The 26364-nt window shown below is 46.4% G+C and overlaps 1 protein-coding gene across 2 annotated transcripts in view; it reads left to right on the top strand.

The window, feature by feature from the left end:
* Positions 1-26364, top strand: part of EFCAB6 (EF-hand calcium binding domain 6) — a 1227964-nt gene that overhangs the window by 140867 nt on the left and 1060733 nt on the right. For both annotated transcript variants that reach the window (XM_069628134.1, XM_069628133.1), the window contains exon 4: positions 3744-3844. In XM_069628134.1, coding sequence (XP_069484235.1) covers positions 3744-3844 — 101 coding nt within the window. The remainder of the gene's footprint in view (positions 1-3743; positions 3845-26364) is intronic.

Below are 26364 nucleotides of genomic sequence, written 5' to 3'. Positions count from 1 at the left end.
AACAATGGGCGAAGGTGCCTATATAGTGCTCATGGGTCTGCACTCAGACTCTGGGTATATTTGATGTATCCCAGTCTAGTAGATCATGTTTCATTCCAATATTCAGCCGACAGCCACACCTGGCTCATTTGCAAGCCTTGCCTGTGGCATAAGTTTGGTTTGTCTGTTCTAGGCTCTAGTTAGAAAGTCCTTTACGGCAAATATAACATCCTCATGCTCCATTCTATTGCAGAATAACTCTGCAGAGTGGATAACCCTCATACCATGATTGATTAACTATAGTTTCAAGCTGGGCATAGAAACAGAAAGTGGGGCATGGTTTCTCTCAGCAAAATGGGCACATTAGGCTTCCGGCCACTTCCCTTGCGACATGCCGAAACCCTCAACAAGGTAAAGAGTGGCATAGGAGAACGTGAGGTGAAGCGGGGTGGCTTACAAAGGGGGTGCATGCAGTTATCCCTAGGCCCCTTTGCAACCCTAATGCTTGGGTGGCACGACAGGGGCAGAATGCCTACAAACCTTTTCCTCCTCATGGCAGTGGTGGAACGAACCCTGGTGATCACCAGGGAAGGGTTGAGGATTCTAAGTACCATAAAGAGAACTTGTGAGGGAGAGTCCCTCACAATACCGGTGGGTATAAGCCCACTAAACGAGATACGAGTCATCTTCCTTGTGGAAGTACTTGGCAGGAAAGTTAACTAGGTGGGTAGTTTAAAGAAGAGGAGAAACCAGTGCCTGGGACCCAAAACAAGAAAGTCATACATGTCATCTTCCTTGTGGGAGTACTTGGCAGGGAAGTGAACCAAGTGGGCAGCTCAAAGAAGAAGAGAAACTAGGGTCTGGGACTCAAAGCGAGAGTGATACGAGTCCTTGGGCAGGGAAATGAACCAAGTGGGCCACCAGAGTGGGTGTTGTAGGTGTGAAGCCTAAGGAGAAGGAAGACCAGGGGAAGGGAGTCATTCCCCCTGGTTGTGAGGAACTGATAATAGGATACTAGGAGAAGCGAGTCATTCTCTTGGTTACCTGGACCAACAGGAAGGTCCACAAGGACTGGGGAAGTGAGACATTCTCCCGGGCTATAGGTCAGGAGAAGGGAGACATTCTCCTGACCCACCAAGAAAGTATTGTATGGAACTTTGCTCTCGGAGTCATTACCCCTGATAACATGTGAGACACAAGACTGTTCTAAGATTTGGGAACTGTTTCAACTGACCAGGAACCATAACGCAGGAGAAGGGGGTCATTCTCCTGGGACCAGAACAGACCTGCCTTATTCTTTAGTTTCTAGTGTAAGGGACATAAGTAGGGGTTTCTTGACAAAGGATGGTGGACACTTTTGAGTTGACAAGACATCCTGATGGACACCTTTTCTTTAATTGAGGCAGGGGAACCCCCTGTCTCCCTATTATTAATAGGGATAGACAGGTTTTCTCTGGCTTTGTTCCTTAATTAAAGTCTTTAGCCCCAAACATGCCACCTTTGTGTCAGTTTTCTTCTTCTGCATGCTTACACTCTATGTAAGTTGCCAGTAAGTTATTAGTATGCATGTTATTCAGTAGTGGAGAGATGGATCACTCTGCTGAACGCTTTTTTCAACTTAATTTTTGCAGTCTGAGCAATCATGTTAGGGGTAGTCCACAAATGGCCTAATTCCAATGTGTTGCATAATGTTTTGATGTGATCTAAATTTGATTATGGGCCCAATCCCTTGCCAATTTAATTCAAGATGCATAATCTGATTATGTGCAGATTTCGGGAGGCAAAGTACACTTTTTAGGAACCCATTTTCTTTTTATATAAAGAATGGGTCTTTACAGACCCCCAAAATGTAGTCCCATGAATTTCTGCCTGTCTGGTGTGGCTTTTGAAAATCTGGAGTGTGCCGCTCACTGCCCTCTGAGCATAGATTTGTGAAAACCTCAATGTAGCCTCCAAATTACGTCTTAATGAACACAGAGACTTATGAACTTGGTCTGTCCAGTTTCTACTTTTGCTAGATCGTATGCCTAGGTAGTCAAATGTGGTCACCTCTTCAATTAGTTTCTCATGGATTCTAAGATTAATTATCTTTTGGTTATTTCTCCTTTTAGTGCAAGTCATCGTTTAAAAAAATAAATAATTTCCTTGCCCTTTTTATTGCAGATATTATGAACTTCTCGGCCAGTTGTTTTAGGCCACTGATTGTTTTTTAAACCAAATCCGCATCATCCGCAAAGAGTAGTATTCGTATTTTCTCCATAGCTAAGGCGGGTGTGTCAGCTTGTGTTTTCTATGATGACCACTCTCCTATCTTTGTCTCTTTCTCCGATGTCTCCACACTACTCGTACTGCTTGTCTGCTGGCCATAAAACTGTGGCTGTACTCCTACTTTCTCTACCCAACTGCCTCAAACATAGATTCTATTATTCCCTCCTTTAACTATTCCTACCTGTCCTCTTCCCTTACTATCTTATTTTCTCCTTCTGTTATACTCTCATCACCATCTGCTCCTAACCTTGGAGTTATCTTTGACCACATCCCCTTCTTCTCTCCTCACATTTCCTGTTGTTGTTGTTTCCAACTTTATAATACCCTTAAAGCCAATACTTTTCTTTCTTCCCATGCTACCAAACTACTAATCTTGACACTTGTCTTTTCTTGTCTTCATTACTGTTCTGCTCTCTCATTTGGCCTTCCGGCCTCTCAACTTGCTCACCTATGTTTTATCTTTAACTCTGCTATTTGTAATATTGTCTGTCTTCTGCCTTTGCGTGTCCAACTCCTCTTCTGTCCGTTCTATTTCTTGGCTTCCCATTGAATCCTGACTTCTGTTTCATTTTCTTTCTATTATCTTTAAATATGTATCCATGGCATGGCTCCACCCTCTCACTCTCCCTATTCCACCTCATACTTTACATTCTCAACTGCATTTTCTCTGGCCAGCTCCTTAATCTCCCTGTGCACAGTCCTGCTTGCACTCCTTTTCCCTTCTTGCACCTAAGCATTGAAACTGTCTACCCCTTTCTAGTATATCCTCTCGTACTCTCTCTTTATCCCGCTCTGGTTTTAAAGCTCATCTGCTTTCCTCTCGGTTGTACATTGACATTTATGAAGAATTCCTATAGCTATTTGCATAACATGGTACATACCATTTATATAGGTCTGTGCAGAACTTTAATAATCAATACATACAAATGCATACTCCTTTTCATTCACAAGCATCAGAGGAAACAAGAAAATGAATCCAGCATGAGCGCATCCTGTCTCTCTATGCGAGAAGGGGTGGGATTCAAATGAACCTTAGCCGAACTGAAAATGTACAAGCAGAATTAACATCCAATTACTTCTTGTGAAAGGAGTTGGTGACCATAATATCTCCAATGCAATTTCCCCCTAGTAATTAAATTAGAGCTCCATCAACTGCAGCATTGCTTTATTTTATTCTTTTACGCTTTCTGTATACTATTCTTAATTTTACAACTAATCGATACAGATGGGACTAAAAAGTTGTCTCATGTTGTGCAGTAGTATTTTCCATTAGGGTTGAGACATATTGGAGGGAGCACACTCAGCCTGCTTGGGAACATGTTTTTGTTGACTTATGTCAAATAGCGTGATAAGGTAATTTCTTTGTGAAATCCATATCATAAGGTTTTGGTAACTTCTGCATGAAAACGCCGACCATAAAATAACCAGCTGCAGAGGAGTGTGATATAATTTTCACAACCATTACCTTAAATGCACTCTTCATTATTTCTATACAGATTCCGGTCTACAGCAATGGAACCATCCCCTATCTTAACTTCCTGGGAAGGTATAGTCCAGTTGGCATGAACGTAGGCCCAGGGATCTCTGTAAAGAGAAGGTAAGGATCAAACATCCGGATGTAGGTTACAATGTTGAATAGCTGGAAACATTAATGACTGTTGATTTAGCAAGTCAGTTTTCCATCTAAATGGTCAATTGAATAAAATGTGCCATATGTATGAATGCATGTGCTATAGTTGGATGGACAGACTAGGTGTTCGAAGTAAATGCAATGTACATTAATAGATGAATGGATGTTGTCAAATAATTCCATATTTCTTGTAATCCGTGGAAAGTCACAGATATTTTGGATCTCACCCACAAAGGGTCACTGTACTCACTAAAGATATTGATGCAGAGGTTCTGCATATGTCTTATTTAAAAAAGGATACATTGTATCATCCTGTCACCTAAAGGTATTTCTTCAATACATCGTTAATCAGATTTACTGAGGATTATTCTAAGAAAATTTGATGTACTCTTAAGCAAATCTTTTTATGTATTTGTTTCCAATAGTGCATACTTTCCCCGATAGACATCAGAGCACTTCAGATATGTTAAAACATGGGAGCTTAGAACAATGCACATCACATCTATATAACATTAAGGCATCATTAACTGGAGCATAGCAATTAGAATGAATGTTGTAATGCAATCTGGATTGGTGGTTGGGTGGGGAAGGGAAGACACAGAAAAGGGGATATTTGACTGGCCAGAAAAAGAATAAGAGAGGTTCCAAGAGCTGATTTCCCTAATTTTGTTGAACTGTGAAGTGAAGGGACTAGCCACATATCAATGACAACATTAATCCAGATTAGGTGGAGAAGGACTGGGCAATAATGTTTTCATTCTTTGATTTAGAGGCTTCCAAATTAGGGATGTTGTGACTTCCGAAACATCTTGCTTACTGCAAGATCATTGTGGGTTTTGCAGCAAATCAGAAAATGTGTGGAATTATTGGCAGAATTGATGAACTGTTACCCCCACTTGGTCCCATGGAATTACCAGAGTATTACCAATGGTGGCACAGCGGTGTAAAATCACTCCATGAGGATTTTGACAGATTTACCGTGCAACAATACATGGGTTGAGTTTATAGGTGAAATGCAGGATTTTCCTCGAGCATTCTGCTGGATGTTACTCCTTCACTTTATCACCAAACCTCACAGTATGGTGGTGCAGTTATGTGGTGATTACAGAATTACCACCACTTTATCATCATTTTTACCCACACCACCCTACTTGTCAGTCAGTCAACAAAACCTTTTTCGGCATGTAAGGCCATCAAAGTTTAGAAGCTTTAAAAAATACATATAAACAACAGATTTCTAGACAATGAAAAAAATGTAATCTAAACATCGATATATACACAAAAAATATATATACATGTTAGAAATGACAGCCAAAATCACAAAAAATGGGTTCCGTAATGAGAGGTAAAGTAAACTTGCAACCCTACTAACTAAAAACTGACTACTGACTAAAAATGTACAGAAAGAAATTCCTTTCCAACCACTAATCCGCTTGTCAATATTTGGTGCTTCATCTAACAGTAAAATCCATCGGTACCCAATATTCCTGTTTAAAAATGTCACATAGGGAGAGTAAACTTGCAACTCAGCTAACGGCAGCTATTGATATCACTATTTGATTCTTCAACAGGAAGTCTTAACAGCTTTAGATCAATATAGCCAGGCTTGAAAAATGTAATGAGCTACACAGTTCACAATACAAAGGGTGCAGATAACAAGTTCTCAGCCCCCTGAGTTTCCCACAAATAAACAAAAAATGAATAACTGTCTCGGATCTTACACCACACCTAGGGAAGGTAGATAGCCAGGCTTGTCCCCATGATTGAGTGAAGGAAGCCAACTGCAATACTCCAAACCTGAAAGTAATATAAAGGGATCTGGCATAGAATGGATTCAAATAATAAGGATATATTTCAGGGTCAAACTCCGGTTTGCACTGCAGATAGTATAGACCAAGCTTCAGTTTGTTGGCCTCCTCAATCATTTTTGTCCTAATCAATACTGTTGCTGTGTTCTTAATTCTTCATAGAACTGTGTTATCAGACCCTTCAGGTTCTTCCCACAGATGGAATTCATTTAACACAAGCCCATTCTTTTTGATATGCACTTCCAATGGGAGACTCTTGCCTCCCTCATGGCTCAAGAGATGCCTTAACGCATCTCTGTACTTCTCCAAACGTTCCGTACTCCATAGCCTTATCCAGTATATTTTTGGAGATAATGGGGCAGGTCTTTTATTGGGCATACATCAACCTCTAAATATAACATATGTGAAGGCATCATGAAGTAGACCTAGACAACTGAATAAAGTTTGGGCTAGAAACGTTTATTGAAGAAAAAGAGGGTTGGAAAAAGGCCTAGCTTGCCCTATACTAAGGTGGTCTTTCCCTACTAACTGAAACTAATGATAGTCTGTGTCAGGAAGTCCAAAGCAAATGTCTGTCTGTTTCCAAAACCTATACTTGAACTCACATCTAATTACATAAAATGTCTTGGGATGTGTAAGGAAGGCATGGTATCAAAGTAAGACAGACACAACTGATCACAGTTCAAGGGTGTTTATTGAACTTTATCAAGGGTGTGATAAGCGCATGTCTAAACCTAAATCTAAGATGGGAGCAAGCTACGAGCATCCAATAATAATAATGCCAACGTCCGGGCTTCCTGTGCCCAAGTCTCTTGACTCAGAGGGGCTGATGTACCAAAACAAATGAAAAGTTCCTTTACAAAGATTCAATTCAGGTGAGTTACTTTTCACTCCGGATCCCTCTCTGCCGGGCTTGGATCCCTTTTCTGCAATTAGTCTCCCTCAGCCGGGCTCAAACCTTGTAAATCAATTGCACAGTTTTATCATTCTGGCATTGCTCTGTCGGGTTTACGCTTGCCTTCTCAATAGCATAGTTTCTTAACACAATGGCATCCCTCAGTTGGGTTCACGTCTGCCTTCTCAATAACGGTTTCCTTACATATAGGGTGTTCACCCTGGATCTCCTTCTTCCAGGCTCGAATCCCTTTTCACAGCAAGACCTTTTCTTGGGTGAGTCACGGTTCACCCCGGACACCCCTCAGCTGGGCTCAGACCCCTTTTACACAATTAGTCTTCCTCACCCGGGCTCGGACCAATTTCAGTTTGCATCAAACTATCGATGACTTTCAAATGTGCACAGGGCTTGGCTTGACCCTTTGCAGCACTGCTTCGATTTTACAGTTCACAGTTTTACACTCTCGGATACCTAACAGAGACCTTCGAATGGGTACCCACATGGTGCCAGACCACTTTGTACATTGTCTCTTACTTGGCCTTTCAAAGGTCATTCACTCCTTTGATAGTCAATTATTTTCGCATCGCTCATCATATAAGCCTTATGCTCTGTTCTTTGCAGATTTCCTCATACAATGTTGCTGCTTGCAACCTTGGTTCTAACACAGACCGGTCTGCTATCAGTCTCCCCGACTCACTGGCTGTGCTGACTTTACTGGAGCGGCTTTGTTGTAGGAGCCAAGGACAGTACCACAGCGGCAACCGCTCCTCCCCGCTTCGGCTATCAATGCGGGAAAGCCCTGGGTACCTTGGACACACACTGCACCTTTCTTCAGCTTTAATTCCTGGTTGTATGTTTCTTATCCTAGAGGCTTCCTGAAAGTCGCGGTTTCCTTACTCTGAAAAGGCCATGGGCAATTCCCTCCTTGTAACTGTTTCCGGTATTGCGGTCTTTCTCCTTGTATTAAACTGCCATCTCGGAACTGCTGCTTCCTCATGAGTTTTTCCTTGCTCCTAGTGTGCTTTCGTGCTTCGCCTTTTATGTGTGTGTGTGTGTGTGTGTGTGTGTGTGTGTGTGTGTGTGTGTGTGTGTGTGTGTGTGTGTGTGTGTGTGTGTGTGTGTGTGTGTGTGTGTGTGTGTGTGTGTGTGAGTGTGTGTGTGTGTGTGTGTGTGTGTGAGTGTGTGTGTGTGTGTGAGTGTGTGTGAGTGTGTGTGAGTGTGTGTGTGTGTGTGTGAGTGTTAGTGTTATAGATATCAAAGTTGATTGCCTGATCTTGCCTTGCTTCAAAATTGGGACAACATGGCAGACTCTCGTAGGGAGATCTAGCCCTCGTATTGATATGGAGATTTCTGCTGTCTCCTGATTAATTTTTCCTCATACTAGGAGGGTTGGTAAACTCGGAAGAGTACGAATCTGGGGAGTTGTAGTGTTTGTGGGATGAATTAGAAAAATCAGTAAAATAATAGTTTGGAGTTCTGTCAAGGGAACTGTAGTTTGTTTGTCTGTCTATTTATTTATTATGCGCGAAAACAATTTTCCTCATGGTTACAGAGGTTGAGGAACAGAAAGTATTGAGGACATACATATGTCCACAACACGTCATATTTAGCAAACATTAGCATACTAACATAACTTTATTGAGTACATTAGAGGATGTCGAGATGCATGCAAGCAGGCCCGATATTAATGCAGTAGGAGGATACAAGTTACTTGTCTTTCTCTATGAGCCATTTGATTATATTCTGCCTGAATTTGATGAAGGTTTGGTCTGATCTCAGTGTATGTGATAAGGAGTTCCACAGTTGTGCTGCCCTAACTGGGAAGCTAGAGCCTCCAATGGTGGATAGTTTGAAACGTGGCACTTGAAGACAGTTGGAGTTGGCTATTCTTGAGGGTCTGATTGAAGATTTTCTGACAAATCGATCTGTTAGGTAGCAAGGGGCTTTTTTGTTTAAGCATTTGTGGATGAGGGAAGCCGTTTTGAGATTGATTTTTTCTTGGGTGGATAACCGTTTATGTTTCCTTCTTATTTCAAATATCTGTACTCTTCTGGGAATGCTTAAGGCAGCCCTAAGCGCATTGTTTTGGAGCACCTGTATTCTATTGATAGTTTGTTCGCCCCTATGTAAAGGGCATTACAATAATCAAGTTTTGATAGGATGAGTGCTCTGGATAGGATCAAGCAACTGTCAACTGACAGGAATTGTTTCCCAGCTCGTATTAATTTACATGTGTATGCTGCAGAAAAAGACAGTGAGTTTACCTGTTTGGTAAATGATAGGGTTGAGTCTACCGACATTAATAATGTTCCCATCGATGATGAACGATGAGTAATTGGGGCTAAGTTTGAGAATGTGAAATGCGGTACCCAGGATGATGAGCTCTGTTTTGTCATCGTTTAGGCACAAGCCATGATTGGCCATCCATGCCTGGACGATGCTATAGACTCTGTTCACCATAACCAAATCATCCTCATAACCCCCAGTGAGTGGTAAGAGAATCTGGGTAGCATCTGCATAATTGGTATAGGTGATACCCAGATGGTCAAGATCATCGAGTGGCTTGGTGAAAATGTTGTAGAGCGTTGGCGAGACACATGATCCCTGGGGCACTCCACAAGTAATAGGTATGGGGTCTACTGCAGCTGATGGGGAGAAGACCCTCATAGTCCTGTCACTGAGGAAAGACTGTATCCAGACTATAGCTTCTTTCGAGAAGTGGGCTACTGAGTCCAGGTGGCTGCATAAGACTTTGTGGTCCACCAAGTCAAAAGCAGCTGAGAGGTCTAGTAGGAGGAGAAGTGCTAGTTTTCCCTCATCTCTTAGTGAGTCTATCTGGGCCTTCAAATTGATAAGTGCTGTTTCTGTGCCATGTTGTGGCCGGAAACCAGATTGGCGTGAGCCTAGGAGTAGGTTCAGCTCTAGGAAGTTTTGAATTTGGGTGCATGCTACCTTATCTAGGATTCTTAAGAGAAATGCCACTGTGGTGATAGGCCTGTAGTTGGTGGGTATGTTGGGGTCTAGTGTTTGTTTTTTCAGAAGTGGGAGTACCCAAGATTCTTTTAGATTGCGCTGGATGGTGCCATTGGTGAAGGAGGCATTGATGAGTTTGGTAATGAATGGAGCTAGATCTCTGGCAGCGTCCTTGATCAGTTGAGCTGGGCATTGGTCACCTTTTGTGTTTTATAAACACAGACTGGGAGTTCGGAAAATACCCCTATGGTTGGGTTAGGAAAGCGTCAGCCCTTCCCTGGCCACATAGATAAGGGATTTGTGGGATCTACCTGGGAGAATACCCTCAGGTTTCTCACAGGATGTCAGCCCCAAAATGAGAAGTGTTCAAATAAAAGTTCAGAGCTTCTTTCAGCTCTTGGTTGGAAAAAGGGTTTCCCTTCTCCAGGATTCAAGAGAGTTCACGTTACAACAAAAAGAAAGGGTTCCCTTCCCCAAGCTTTCAAGTCTTTCAATGTTTCAAACAACACAATTCCTTGGGATTCTTCCCAGCTCCTCTGGCTTGTTTGCCTTTCACCAATATCATAGAGTTGAACTCTTAATTTCAGTTAATTCTTTATATTCAATCACAAGCTTATGGGTGAGTAAAATGTGGCTTTTCCTTTGAGGGGGCATACTCGGTCTAGGCGCAGTTGTCCGACCACACGGTCAACCCGTTACAGGTCACAAAACCAACACACCTTACTTGCTTCTTCTTTACAGGCACCCTGCCACAGTTTCAGCTTCACAGTGGTACTGGATTTAACATCTTCTGGATGCTTTACTTCTTGTTTTGCCACCATTCGCTTATTTCATTTTCAAACTCTTCTCAGGGCTTTTGCTACTGCTTATTCTTTCAAGTTACTCAGTTCCTTATATCTTTATGGCACTTGCCAATGCTTGTTCTCTCCGGTTATGCAGTTACTTTTTTATCAGGGAATTGCACCAAACAGCTTTCCATCCACTTGGTATTCAAACACACTTGCTTTCTTTCAGATCGATATTCAAAAATATTTAATTTCGTTCAAATCAATCACCTTGAATAAACCAACAACAAATTCCCAGTTTACTCTCCTGCTGGAATGTGTATCCTGTTCAAGGGCATATTCACAAGTTCAAATATTAATCTTTCCCTGGCCCTCTCTTGCTCTGTCTTGGCCTTGTCATTTTCATCTCTTTTCACAGTTCGGTAGTCACAAAAAATCCATTCCTTCTGTTTTCCCAACAGCCTCAGGGTTATTGTGATTATCAAAAGTATTCAGTTCAATCTGGACCGGCATTTACATAGCCCACACGGTCCTTCGCTCACTCGCAAGTGATCCAACCTGTAGTAACCATGCAGTCCACACCTCAGCGTCCCACAGTCATTCCGGCTTCTCTGGCTCACCAGGTTAACTGTCTTCAGGTGCTGCTCTTCACGGTGGCAGGCATGCTGTGGCTGTCACTGAACCCGGGTTGGCGCACCTCTTCCCCAGGATCTCCGTCGTCTCAGTTAAACATAGAGGGAGTCTCTCTGACTCTAGGAGGTATGAAGACCAGCTCTGCTACCGGAGACCTTACGAGTGCTCCCTCCATAATCTGCTTCCGCTGCAACGACTCTGCAGCTTGTCAGCACTTCGGGAACGCGTCTCCCTGGCTTCACCTCCAGCTTCTCCTGCAAGCCTTCCACCGGCGATCTCATTAGCCTCACCCGAGTGGGCCATTTATACCGCCCCATTGGCCTCACGTGCAGGCAATCTTCATTCACTACATAACGGTCCTGGTACTCCGCATCCCTCTTCCTCATCCCAGGACCAGAGTGGTGTCTGTGTGTGCATAAGTCAATAAAGATATGATGTATCACTCTGGTTTGTCTCTTCCTCGTCCCAGTACCAGAGTGGTGTGCTCTGGCAGATGGTTTACTAGAAAAATGTGGAAGGGACTGGAAACACCATACAAAGGCCTGGGGGATATCTGACTCTTTATCAAAGGGAAATGGGGCATACTGTGTCTCACCCAAGGGTCCCTCATGCCCACTCCCCAAGTCTTCCCCACCCTGGTGATCCTCCCTCGCATATCCCCCCCCAGGGTCAGGATCTGTTGGCAATGGCTTTTCCCTGGCCACCTGGGAGGAGGGTATATTAAGGAAAGGAGTGAGGATGCTCTCAGATTCCTCACACATAACATTAGGTGTGCCCCAAGGTAGCTGTAAAAGCTGTTTTAAAAATGTGTTGTTCTCTCGTCTTAAGTCAGAACAATTTGCAAAACCCCATAGCTCTGTGCCATAAAGAAACACAGGAACAGCTTGTTTACAGAAGAGTTCAATAGCAGGGGGAACTGCCCCTCTACCATGCCTATTGAAGAAGGATCCTGTGGCCCCTCCATATTTTCCTTACGTTATACGGCCCTTAGCTACTTGGGCAGCCCAATGCTCATCTTCACTAAACCTAGTTCCCAGGTAGTCATAAAATGGGACTTACTCCAACATTCTCCCAGCCACTGACATTTTCAATCTCAAACGTTTGGCGAATTGTGGTTTAAAGACCCTGACGTTGGTTTTACCAATGTTCAGACTAAATCCAAGATCATTACACTTCTTCAGGAACACAGCCAATGTTGTTTTTAGTCCCTGTGGGGTAGTGGGCAAAAGTACTGCATCTTCTGCATGAAAAAGAGCAGGATATCGATCTGTACCCATCCTTGGCCAGTCCATGCATTCCTGTAATAGAGAAGTTATTACTTCCATGTATTTACAAAAATAATATTGGGGCCAAACACAGCCCTGTCTGGCTCCTCCATTTACACCAAAAGGAGAAGCTGCTTCACCGGCCAGCCCGTATCGCACCACAGCTGTATTGCCACTGTACATTTCCTGAATTATTGATAGCAGATGGGAGGGGACTCACCTTTTACACAAGACCTGCCAAAGGGTATTTTTTGGGACTGCATCGAACGCACACTTAATGCCCACACACACTGCATACGGTTTCATTCTATTTAATATAGGGTACATTTGAATCAGCAAAAAAAGTCAGACATTCTGATCAACAGTGCTTTTACGCTTTTGAAAACCTGTTTGTAGGTTACTGATTATATTATTATCATCTGCCCAAGCTTGAAGATGGGTCATAAGAAATTTTGCAATATATTTCCCAGTGCAATCCAGGAGAGCGATTGGTCTATAATTGGCCAGCAAATATCTACCCCACTTTTTGTACACTGGGACTATCACAGCTTGGTTCCAGGGACTAGGCACAGATTTAAGATTTCATGTTGCGTTCAATAATTTGCACAAGACGGGACCTTATATAAATCGATAGGGACCCGATACCACTCTTTTGCAAGATGATGGCTTGACACACTTCAATTTTCAGACATAATGGACCCTCAACAGGAGGGTATGCACTCTCCTGGGGCCCCACTTTGTGTTGAAACGTGTAATATACATGAAGCTTGCAATAAAGCCCACTCTACAGCAGGGATGCTAGAATGCAGAATAGTGTCCCCGTTAACGTCTTTCCCAGCGATCCGTTTTCAATAGATTTTGGCATCCGCATCTATGTGAGCTTGGGCTAAGCGAGACCACTTTGAACTAATATAGGCCATTTCTTCCCCAATGATTAGTTTCTTATAATCATGTCTTAAAGATCGGAGGAGCACCTTATCCACTGCAGAGGCAAATGATAAACAGGCTAACAAACTTTTTCTTTACCTCAAGGCATTCAGTATCGAACCAGCTATCTCTAATCGGAGCGTTCTGTAATCTTCGTTAGCGTCCTGGTTATACAGGGCAGGATATTAGCCAAAGATTTGCCATACTCTGAGGATTTTGTCATCAGAGGCCTCCTCTCTACAGATTTCATATAAGTTGTCCAATACGGCATTATAAATAATAGACTTTAACACCTGCTCGATAATCCTCTGCCATTTTAATTGTTTTCCGAGCATGATCACACACTACGATCCCAACGGCTCTTGCCGTTCCGCGATCTTGATAGAGAGAAACATTCTCAAATAAAATCTCTATCCCCAGTGGTCCATGATCACTGTAATATTTGCCTAAAAAAACTGCTTACTCTACTGCAGTCTTTTGCCGAGACTAGAATGTAGTCTATGATGGCCGAGCCAGTGGGGCCTGAATGGGTTGGGCGAGCAGGCTGATCATTAGGAAAATGCCCACTGCACGGCCGCAGATCCATATTGTGCAAAAGTCGCTTGATGTCGATCGCATTTTGGTGAACCCGTTTTGGTTTGGGTGCCACCAATACGGGGGGATGTCCCAGGTGGTATCTTGGTCATTCCACTCAAGCTGTAAATTAAAATCACCACCTACCAGGGCACTCGCATTTTGTAGGGTGACCCTCTCACCCTCAATAACCATATCATACATTCTACTGATGAAAAGGCACACAGAGATCTCCCATATGATAAGACAGAGACTTCAGTTTTAGAGACTTGCATTTGTGGAATCCACTATGAATTCTTTTCCGTCGCCAATAGAAATGCCTGGAAGCTTTCATTGTTTATTTCCCACATTTTACCAAAGACAAAACTACAGAAACATGTTTCAAAATTCTCTTACATGTATTAGTGACTCATTATGAATGGTTTGCTTTGTATTCACAAATTGGGTCTGAGCGCAGACACATAGCATTTGTTCTGCGGGGTTGGGTGGTAGCGGGAGCCTTGCCGTTCTCAAGGAGTGACCTTCTTCCATTCCAAGCTGGCTATTTCTCAGGCGTCTTGCATCTGTCCAAAGCAATCGCAGGTCTTTAGGGGAGTCGCATGCCACCTGCTCTGAAGCGACGCGACTGATGTTGCCCCACTGGCAGCTCAAGCATGCACCTGCATTTCAGGTGTGTTACTAGAACGCCTTGGACTACTCTGAGGAATGAGGCCACGTCCGTCTCCTCAGGACCTCTAGTCACTTTGCCTCGCGTGTGCCTATGTTCATTTACACTGCCCTACACACTGCTTGGACTAGTAACTAGATGTCTGCCAGTACATACCAGGACTGCCGAAATGGGGAGACCCACCTTCACCCTTCACCCTTCACCTTTCGCATTGAGTATGCGACCACCACCCTCCATGCCCCCCAACTACCTGTGCTATTACTTACTCAGTTCAAAGTAGTTGTGCACTACAAAATCTATACCTGTCTGCATAACTGTAAAAGAACTGCTAGTGATTCAGGTATGGCACAATGTAGTGTGCACAAGTAGCTGTAGAATAGTTCCTTCTTCTGCAGCAATGGATTACTACATTGGGGGGGCCTTTTCAAATACAATTACCTATATATGTGACTGCCGTTCACTCCCAAGATTGCACCAAGCAGTCCATTGTTGGGCAGGATCCATCTGTTCTTTAAATAAATAAATAAATAAAAGAAATGTGTAGGCCCCTGACCAGGCATCCTTAATCTCTTCCTGAAAACCGTAGCCCTTGCTGCATCTACCCCCACCCCCACCCCGTTTTGAGGATCTGAAGTGATCTGTTAATTGTGTGGACCCAAAACATGAATCAACCCCCATAGCCCCATGGTTTCACTTGGTCTAGAAATCATGCATGTTCCTCTTGCACTCTCTGTCCCTGCCTTGCAGCTAGAGCAACCTGCAAAGTAAATGCTATATGTCAGGGCCGATAGCCTCCGTATTTCCCATATTAAATATGGCAGCTGCACAGTTCTGTTCCAGAGGTTTCCATGTAACCATGGGAAGGCTACAGACGTCTCTTAATATGAAGCAGTGCATGTTGCCTACCTTTCTGCGGCATGGAACACCCCTCTTGCCATTACAATTAGAGGATCGTGAGGTTCTTGGCGACATGCCACGCATGGGTTGGCTCTGCCATCTCGGGTGCCTGCAGACCTCTACTGCTCAGAGGTCTTGCGGTTTGCAACTAAATGGAATTGGAGCACTTTTCACATCCAGCGTCTTTCCTTTGGATGCCCCATATTCGTGTCCATGCCGGTCTCCAAATTGTGGGTTTGCCTGCAGCCAGTTGCGAGTCCAATCCTTTGAAACTGGCCTCTCTGGATGGGCCCTTTTGCTATTGGCTGTGGGATACCGATAGTGAGGAATCGACCAAACAGCGTGCTGTCCCATATCACCTGGAGTATACATTTACTAAGGGTAGCTTCTCATGCACGTATTAGTCCCTTACATAATCGCGACACATTCTGGGTCACATCTTGGACTCGGCGCTTGAACGCAGTTCACACTGACTGCCTTGGCACTTGACTTCCCATCCTCTGCAACATGGCCTTCTGTAAAGCACTGGAAAGGAGATCTGATTGGTTGATTTGTCATTTGTCTCTTCATCAATGGATTGGCAACAACTTCCTATGAAGTCCATACTGTGATGGAGTCCCATTCTCTGGCCTGATTTCTTTACGAACAAGAGGGCCTGTTGGAACTAAGGATGGCCACAATCTACGAGAGGAACTACCTGGAGGTCGTACATGGGGGTTTCTCAGAGCTCCTCCACCTTCCCCAAATTACAGTACACCTAAGTGACCACGACAGGTGCTGCCCATACTGCCAACAATTTGGGGAGGAGACTAAGATCAGGACTTTCCAAGACTGAGGTGGCGTGAAATTGTAAATCCACAACTCCCAAATCTTGTGAGATATTGGCTTTGTGGCTTTAAATGGAACCACCAGGAACCACCAGTCCTGCTTCCTTGAGATGAAAGACAAGGTACATCATTCATCAGACAGAGACAGGAAAACACACCTGACACCTCACAAACACATGGTATCGCCCCCTCCACTTACAGGTCACTGCTCTCTATAGGGTTATCAGGGCAGAGACTTACAGCAGCTTTGCCATCAGACCTGAGAGTACTGCAGGCGAGACAGGGTAACTGCACACTCATTGCTCCACAAAGTCCAGCAGCCAGACAACCATCTCTCCCAAAGGCAGAAAAGGCTCACCGGTACACTGGGAAATACTTTCAACAGTCAGCCAGACACCACAGCGTCAAAACGACTCCGGCTTAATTCCAAGATGATGGGCCAAGCCTTTAAACCCTTGCTTAGCACCGGGAGAGCTAATGAAAAAACCAGGCGCCTGCTACAGAGGGCCTTTACACTTCTTTTCTTCTTCAACCTAGCACTTCTTGTACAGCTGATCCGTTTTGTTTAAGTTGTAGGAGAGCACTGCAGGTCTGGATGCCATTTCTTAGGAGAGGTGAGGACCCAAGGGACTCTGGGTCGGGGGAGTAGGCACTTAGGAGACTGAAGTTAGGCCATCTTGTTGTAGTGCGATAAGTCAGAGAAACATTTGTAGCATAGTCACTCCCGTACTTTCCTTTTGCTCAGTCCCATCCTTTATACTGTATTACCTCAGACGGTAATATATGCCAGCCTGTTGGGTGTGGGGAAATTGCCCCCAAAAGAATTCTAGGCCTAAGACCAACCCTGATCCACTACCTTTTAGTTGATCTTTATGGGATGAACCATGCCCCGGTCTCTTAATCACACATCGTCTCAGCTGATGAGACACACATATGATTGTACTTACTTCGTTTATGGACACATTTGCTTCTTGTTTTGTTGCCTGCCTTTCAGGTGTACAGACTGTAATTGGAAAACATATTTTCAAGATAACAACAAAAGATTTGTATTTTTGCTCTCCTCAATTTTGTCTCACATTCCTCGGTTTCTGCAAACTCACCCCTTTTCTCTATTTACCACATTGTCTACCTGGTTCTGGGTTTTTCTTTGCACCTACTTCCTAATTCTTGAGGCACAATTCTGTTGTTAAGGTGTACTGTCATTTAGAATAGTGCAATGTTAAGAACATTTGTCCATCACTGTTATCCAAGACTTTTTTCCTTAACAATGACATCTATTTTATCACTGAAATTTGCCCTCGAATGTGCTTCACAGTTTAATGAGCCACGTGAAGCCCACTAATCGTGGTGATGACTCCATTAGTGCGGTAATGAGGAAAGAAACGTTCCAATGTTTGTTCCCCTTTGGGCACAGTTAGTGAATCTTTCCTTTGCCCGAGGGAGCTTTCTTGATGGGGCATATGACCCCTTTAGTGAGAAACTACGTTACATCTCTATCCTTTATCTAACGTTTCACCTTTCACAATCCTACAATTATTTAGAGAAATTCCCTTTAAAGGCTGATATCTGAGCAGCTTAATAGTCACGTCTTGGGGAACAATATGCAGCTCCTTCTCAATAAGGCTTCTGCCCTGGCTGCAGTAGAGGGATAACCATTGTCCAGGTCATGGACAATATTCATGCATGCTTGATAATAAAAATGCTAGTTTGCTTCTGCTGGTAGTCCTCGCTGTAGAATCTGAGATGATCGACCGTAGGTTTCGTATTAACATCCTTAACCAATTGGAGGTGGGTTATTTTACTAATTGTCCTCCGTTCACACCAATCATTATCAAGTGCTTCAGAGAAGGACGTTTGGTCGGGCCCTCTTCTTAGGCCCTACAGGGTGCTCTAGGGGTCCTGAAGGTTGACCTGCGCATTCAGGGAGTTTTCACTGCACAGTTCACACCTCCACGAATAGCTAAATATCGAGCGCCTCCTGGAGTTTAGGTAGTCATTGGCTCCCAGACTACATGCAGGTGGACAGTGCTGCCTTCAGCTTTAGAAGATGTTAAGGATCTGTCAAGGAAATGTGACAAAATTAAAGACATCTATGTCTAAAAGGGTGGGGGGAGGGGTATTTGGGGTAGCTGCAGCGCATTCCATTTTGTTTTTCATGCTCTGTGTTTTCTAGCCGGTTCATAGGCCACGTGTCCAACTTTCAGGATTTGGTGATTAAACAAGAGTGTGGGAGTCTCACTAATGAGAACAGACGGGTCAAATACCCTGTTCTATGGTGTTTCTTCCACTCCCGGTCTACAGCCACGTTTTTAGCTCACTGCACCCTTCCCAGAAAATAAATAACTATTTGCATACCAGTCTGGTCCCTCCCACAAGGGCAGTCCAACACCAAAATGCTAGGCAGTTCTCTTCTTGTTTAATTTGTAAAGATTGGGGTTTCACCCCAAGTAACTAAGGGTAATCCAGATATGGACCCCTGGCTCACTGTGCCTTAGAGAGGCTCTGCTTCACCTCACTGATGAGGCCCGACTAGGCTGAAACACATGTCTGGTGTTGCTGATGGTACTCTTGTTCAGAGGAGAATTGCCTAGCATTTCACTGCTGGACTGCCCTTGTGTGTAGGACTAGACTGATATGCAAATGAATATTTCTCTGTGAAAGGTGCAGTGAGCTAAAATGGGCTAGTAGACCCTCCTGAGTGGGAGAACCCGCATAGAACAGGGTATTTGACCCATGTTCGTTCTCAGTAGAGGGGCTCCCACACCATTGTTCAAGGATTTGGTGCTTTTTCTTTACTGGCACTCGCTCTCTGAAATATTCTACCCCTTTGATGCTTATCCTTCCACTATTTAAATATATCCTATATAATCCAAAGAAGTTCAAAACACTAATTTTAATTGAAAGTCCCCCCATCCCCCTTCAGGGGTTCTAATTCGAACTGTGCACCAAGTTCCCTTTTTTATTGTTCTTTGCTGTATTTATTTAGATGTTTTATTATATAAAGCATTTGGTGTCATGATATGAATGAAAGGGTCGGGGTTGGAAAGGTAACCTTAAGTCGGAGTGCCAAGACTCAGCCATTCCACAAGGGACCCATTTGTGTGATGCTCCTTGAGACCTTTATCACTTCTTCTGCATTTTCTTCCTGCTTCTTCTTTTCCAAACGCAAGCAAACTCTTCCGCTAGCATCTCTGCGAGAGCCCATTCCTTGTCTGTCTACCTCATGTTCTTGCTCTCTGCCAGAGATGACTGTCGGTCCCGCTTTTTTACTGCCGGTTTGCTTCACCTGGCTTCTGCAGGTCTGCCATTGTTCACTGCCTGCCGCTTTACTTGTGCTAGGCTTGCCTCCCTCCCTCACCTTATGTAGTCCTGTCAGTAACCACACTATGTATACCCTGCTTGACTTTCAGTCTCCACCATCTGCCAGTCTTTGATGCTCTAATGCCTCAGCCACTACTCACTGCTGCTTTCTGATCTCTGTCTGATTGCTGCTTGCCATTCACCCACTGTCTAAGACTGACTGCCTTCAATCACTTGACTTCACTTCTGCTTTTTTACACCATAATAAGTGTGTATCCTTCTAACAACCAGTTCTTCATTTTCTGGACACTTCTCTTGATGGGGTCTCTTTCTAACTGACACACACGCTCGGTGCCAGGGTGAGAGTAGCGTATTCTTAGGACTATAGTCAGGGTTCCACCTATTTTTATTTTTTTTGAAATATATTTATTGATTTTTCAAAGAAACTTATACAACCAGCATCATCCACATAGCAATCAGTTATATATCCACAATAACTTCCCATTCCCTCCTCCCCCCATGCGAACCCGGACCGGGGTTGCGCGGTCTGTCATTGGTGTTAGGGTGAGCCCGGGCTGTCCAGGTCCTCACCTGAGGTACTGACTTCTTTAGGACGGAACAGGGCTGTCGTGAGGGCTATCCATTGCAAGAGGTCTTCCGAGTCACCTGTTTTCTGCTGTCGCTGTGCCAGCTCCCAGGCCCCGGTTTCAGCCACAGACCACCTACGGAGGTCTTCCCACCATGTCACAAGTCTAGGGGCCCTGGGGCACTTCCAGGCCATTGCGATGCGCCTTTTTGCGAGGATGTACATCAAGTCCTTGAGCCTATTGAGGGGTTTGTTTTTTTTGCCTCGCGGGTATGAGCCCAATAGACATGCCTTAGGGGATTGCACGTCTAGCGTTATGTCCTCCTCCGCTATCCTGGTCTGAATTTGCGACCAGAAGGTTTGTATATCCGGGCAGGCCCAAAACATGTGGGTCAGTGAAGCCGCGGGTTCTTGGCACTTGGGGCACGGCACTACGCAGGCGCCATTGAATCTCGAGATGACAGCAGGGGTAAGGTAGGCCCTGTGGATGATGTAAAATTGGATAAGCTGGAATCGGGCATTCCTGGAGACTTTTTTATGGTAGTGTGTTATTGTTTCCCACTCCGTGTCTCCGAATAGCGTGTTTAGCTCGGCTTCCCATTTACCCTTGCATGTGAGTTCGTTATGTGTGGTGTTGTCAATTAGGATCTCATAAAGCCTAGAGGTTTCGTGTCCCCCCTCTGCAACGCCCACCAAGTTCTCAATGGTCTCGTGTCCGGCGCATTGGGATTCCGCTTCCGGCCATCGCTTCCTAAGCCTGTCCATCACCGCCCCATGCAAAAGGAACTGACCCAGTGGAACCCCAGTCAACTCGTGCAGTTCGGAAAAAGTGTGAGTGCCCTGGTCGTCTATCAGATCGCCCAGGGTGGCAACACCGGAGGGTTCCCACATGTTCCGGATCGCCTTCCGGTCCTCCGGTCTAGTGGACATGATGGCGGCTATAGGGATTTGTGGGGAGTAGGGGTCGGTCAACCTGACCGATTTGCAGGCCCGACTCCAGATCTGAGTGCCTAGGTGGATGAGGTGTGCATCCAGCGTTTTAGGTATTGGTCTGATCCAGAGGAGGTCCCTAAGCAACCAAGGTGCGTCTGGGGGCTGCAATAGGCGTGTGTCCGTCGTGGCATCATCGGCCATCCACTGGATCACGTGCTTAAGCTGGGCCGCTATGTAGTAGAGCTCAAAGTTAGGGGTTTTCAGGCCTCCCCTCTCGTACGGTCTTTGAGTTATGTCTAGGGCAACTCTGTGCCTCCCCTCCCGCCATAGGAGTTTCCTACATAGTTTGCTCAGGTCTTTGAAGAAACGTTGGGGGATGTTGTAGGGGACGTTAGTGAAGAAATGTAGAAGACGCGGGAGTGCAACCATTTTGAGGAGTCCCGCCCTGCCAGCCATTGAAAGGGGCAATTTACACCATAGGTCAATTGATTTAGCCAGTCCCTCCTTAGCCCTGCCCGTGTTTAATGCATGTTCGGCTTCGGGGTCCCGGTGGATCGCGACGCCCTGATATTTGAACGTGGTGGGTTCCCATTTCAGGGCCAGAGGGGGGAGGTGGTCTTTCTTGGTTCCACTAAGTGCAGCCAGGGGGAATAGGCAAGACTTGCCGTGGTTAATCTGGATCCCGGTGCATCTGTGGAACCCATCTAGGGTTTCAAGAATGTAGGGGAGAAGAAATTCGGGATCCCTTAGGTAGAGGAGCGTGTCATCCGCATACATGGAGACAAGGTGGTTCACTCCATTTACCACTATCCCCCCGTCTCCATACTCCTGCCTAAGGTATGCCGCCACTGGTTCAATCGCCAGGATGTAGAGGAAAGGGGATAGGGGGCACCCTTGCCGAGTGCCCCTGGCCAGGCTCCATTTTTCCGAAAAGGTGTTGTTGGTTCGCACTCTGGCTGTGGGATTAGTGTAAATGAGTTTGACCCAATTCAAGAAAGCCGTTCCGATCCCCATCTTGGCAAGGGTGGCATAGAGCCATGTCCATCGGACCGAATCAAAGGCCTTAGAGGCGTCTAGGGACACAACTGCATATTTACCGGGCATGCCGTTTGTGCTGTGTATCACATGATGCAGCCTTCGCAGGTTCTCAGACATGGAGCGGCCCTGCATGTAGCCTGTCTGATCTTGGTGTATAAGGTACGGGACGGCTGTACGCAGCCTTCTGGCCAGTAGTGCGGTAAGGATCTTATTGTCTACATTCAGCATGGATAAGGGGCGGTATGAGCCGCAGTCAGAGCTTTCCTTGCCGGGCTTAAGTAAGGGGATGATGGTGGCTTCGGTCATGGAGTCGGGGAGGTGGCCTGTTTCATACGCCTCGTTGTATACTTTGGACAGTAGGGGGGCCAGTATGTCCTCATAGGTCTTATAAAATTCGCCCGGGAGACCGTCCGGTCCCGGCGTTTTACCGGAGGGCAGTGCCCTAATGGTGGCTGCGACCTCATCTGGGGTGACGGGGCCTCCGAGGGAATCTGCCAAATGGTCCTCCAGGCGAGGGAGCCTGATGGCGTCCATGGCGTCTTCGATCGCGTGGTCTGGGGGCTGGGCTGGATCGGAGTAAAGGGTTTGGTAATATTGCTTAAACACTGCGTTAATACCCACTTGCGTGTGAAGGGTCAAGCCGTCTGTATTACGGATGGAGCATATGGGGTGTCTGGGGGTTTCTCGTTTATAAAGCCATGCAAGGAGTTTCCCGGGTTTGTCGCCCAGGGCGTGGTTCCTTTCCGTGAATTTGGTATAGCTGAGCCTCCCCAGCGTCTCCCAGTGTGTTAAGCATGTTTGTTTAAGTTCAATCATTTTCTGCAGGTGGGCGGGATCAGGGGATGGGGTGGCTTCGAGGTCTTGGAGTTCGGTCTCAGCGTACTCTAGCAGGGTCGTGACGGATTTCAGGGCCCCTCCGGCCGCGGCTATCATTTCCCCTCTAGTTACCACCTTGTAGGCTTCCCATGCTGTGCCCAAGTGTCTGACGCTATCAATGTTGGTTTGCCAGTAGTGTGTGGAGCCCTCCCTGATTTGTTCATTGAAGGCTTTGTCTAATAGCGCTTCGCTTCTTAATTTCCACGTCGGGATGGGGGGCCTGGGGGCTGTGGTCACCCACGAGGTCATCAGTGGGGAGTGGTCTGAAAGCACCCTGGCCAGATACTGCGTATCCTCAAACCCGGCCACGTGCTCTTCGCTAATGAACAGGCAGTCTATCCTGGTGTGGACCTTATGTGGGGGGGAGTAGAAGGAGTAGCCTCTGATTCCGGGGTTTTGCGCTCTCCACAGGTCTTTCAGGGCATATTGCTGTGTGAGGGCATTCAGTATCTTGGCGGGTGGGGAGGGGTCACCATGCTTACCATCCGATCTATCTATGCGAGGGTTTAAGGTACAGTTGTTGTCGCCTCCCCATATCGTTATGCATTCGTTACTCGGGGACAGCCGGGCGTACAACGAACGAAAGAAAACAGTGGCATCATGATTCGGGGCATAGGTGCAAATCAGGCGAACGTCACGCCCCTCTATGGTGCCCCGAATTAGGGCCATCCTACCTTCATTGTCCGTTTTGGTGTGGATCAGCTTGACTGGGACAGAGGGGGCAATCCATATCAAGACTCCTCTGGAGTAGGTGGAGTAGGAGGAACCCACTAGGGTACCTCGCCAGACCTTAGCTAGCGCTGCAAGCTTAGGGCCACATAAGTGTGTCTCCTGAAGGAGAGCGATTCCGACTCTGTGGCGCTTCATGTAGGCGTAAATGCGGCGCTGTTTGATGTAGCTGTTTAGTCCCCTGACGTTCCAGGACATGACTCTGATCCTCTCAGCCATAGTCTAGGTGTGGTCGTGTGGCTGTGGGAAGCATGAGGTTGAGGTGTTCGGCGAACTTGGTCGTCCTGGTAGCAATTCCGCTGCGCTTGGTCCCGGTCCGGTTTATGTCCGATTCAAACTGTGATCCCAACTTGGGGTTCAGACCCCCATGAACAACAACGTCTAACTTAACTACAAACACAACTTCAAACACAACACGTCTAGCGAGGTTGCCCTTGCTCTGACATCCCCGTTTCTGCCCCATCAGACCAAGGTCTTCCGGTGCCCTACGGGCGGGTGAGCTCACCCAAATTATCCTGGGGATAGGAGAGGGGCTACCTCCGAGGGTGTTATCAGGAGGTGCGCCACGACCAGCGCGGCTCCGGTACCATCAGTGTCGCCACTCTTACTGGCATATTAATGTACGATCGGCTACTGCAGCCAGTAAGTGGTGAGAAGAAGTCCCTTTGTTACAGGCGGCTAGGGCCCGCGCTGCCTCCGTTCAATGTCTGGGATCTGTTCACTGTCCATCCATTCGCAGGCCTCTGCGGGAGTGTCAAATAAGTGTGCCTTATTGTTGTGCAGGACCTTGAGTCTGGCCGGGTAGAGGAGTAGGTAGCGCAGGCCTGCCTCCTTGAGTCTTGCCTTGGTGTGGTGGAACTGGGCTCTGCTCCTTTGAACCTGCAAGGTGTAGTCGGGGTAAATTGCAATCTTCGCGGCGTCCCTCTGTATGGAACCGCCCATCCTGGTAAAGGCCAAAATGGATTCCCTGTCCCTGTAGTTGAGGACTTTGGCTATTATGGGTCTGGATGGGCTCCCCGGTGGCGGCCTCCTGGCTAGGGAGCGATGGGCTCTTTCTATGGTGAAGCCCTGCGACAGTTTCCCAGCCCCAATTTCCTGTATGAGCAGGTTCTCGATGTAGTTAGTGGGGTCGCTGCCCTCGATACCCTCGGGCAGGCCGATGATTCTGATGTTATTCCTGCGGGCCCTTCCTTCGGCTTCCTCGGCCCTGTCTTCCAGATTTTTCACTCTTTGCGCCAAAATGTCCACATCCTTTAAGAGTTGAGTTTTGGCGTCTGTGTTGTCTCGGACTTGGATCTCAAGAGTGTCCGTTCTGCCGGTGATAGAGCGCACATCCTGCCTCAATAAGTTCAGGTCGATGGCGACCGCGTCTATTTTGTCCTCCATGGTTTTCTGGAGTGTCTTGATGGCCTCTAGCAGTTGGGAGTTGGCCGGCTCGGGCCTCTCGGAGCCCGACGCCTCCCCAGGGGCTGGAGCCTCCTTGGGTTCGGTCGCTCCAGCGGCCGCGAAGGACTCCATGGTGGTTTGGCGGTGTTTGCTTCGGGCGCCCTTAGTGGTCATGTCCTGTCCGCGGAATCCGCCAGGCCTCGGCGGGCACTATACGGTTCACTGGCGCCGGCGGGAGATGCTTCGTGAGGGGGGGTTGTGTGTCGTCCGGGCAGTGTCAATGGGCCGCTCGGCAGGGCGGTCGGGCACAATCCTGCCGCAAGGCTCTTCGCTCCGGGCGGGGGTGCAGTTAAGGCCGCTCCAGGTGCCCCCCCCTCCGACTCCTTACCGCACTTCTTCGGGACGCAGGAGCGTGAATCTCAGCTTAGGCCACCGCCGCCGCTTCAGTTCGAGTTCCACTAAGGCAGATCCCTGGTGGGCTCCTCTGGGGTCGATCACAGGGCTCCGCTACAGCACTGGGCCGGGGATCATCATGGCCGCCATTTCCTGCCTTCGCATGGCGTTCTGTTTCTTTTCACTGGTGCGGGCCAACAGAGGGACGTGAGGTTCCCAAACTTCGACAGCAGGCGGGACACACCTTCACACGACCTGTGTTCGTTTTTCAGATGACTGCAGTCAAGTTAAGCGATGGTTGGCGGCGGATCCATAATTGTATCGAGCGGAGCTGCGCCGAACACGTCTCTCCTACATGGCGGTTAGCCACGCCCCCCAGGGTTCCACCTATTAGAGCATACTAAAAACCACATGCTCAAAAAGTTGAGCAAACACCGGGCAAGAAGCAACGCTGTTTATTACAGCTGGGTGAGCACAAATCAAACAGAACAGTGGATAGGCTCTGATCGAGAGGCTGACATCTGAATGGAATTATAACACCAGTCTTATACCAAAAAATACTATGGTCGGAAATCTATCAAAAACTTGCAAGTTGAAGAAGTCACTTTTTCTATGTTTCCCAGGAATTTTATTGGTTCATAGACATCACCTCCTCGAAGATTACTTTGAATAATGAAGTGTTATTGAAGTAAACAGTTTAAGAGTTTCCCATTACAATGCCACATTTATTGACATCCCACCCCAGAACAATTTGTTATTACTGAAGCAACATTTGTGCTGGCCGCCAAAAGTTTAATACTCTGCCGTTAGTCAGCACCATTGAGAATGGAACATGAGACACACTGCAACTGGTGGACATTCACATGATACCTGTTGGATAATGGCCTTCGCAAACTCTGTAGTAGATACTTTGGAGGCTGGTGTCAGAAACCTGAAGGTGTCTCACCCGCTAGTCCCGGAGGATCGGTCATCCAGGTGACCAGGACACAGCCATCA

The sequence above is a fragment of the Ambystoma mexicanum genome, chromosome 12, assembly GCF_040938575.1.
Source record: "Ambystoma mexicanum isolate Mex_15411 chromosome 12, UKY_AmexF1_1, whole genome shotgun sequence".
Lineage (NCBI taxonomy): Eukaryota > Metazoa > Chordata > Amphibia > Caudata > Ambystomatidae > Ambystoma > Ambystoma mexicanum.
The sequence above is the reverse complement of the archived record's forward strand: the minus strand, read 5'-3'. Positions and strand labels throughout refer to the sequence as shown.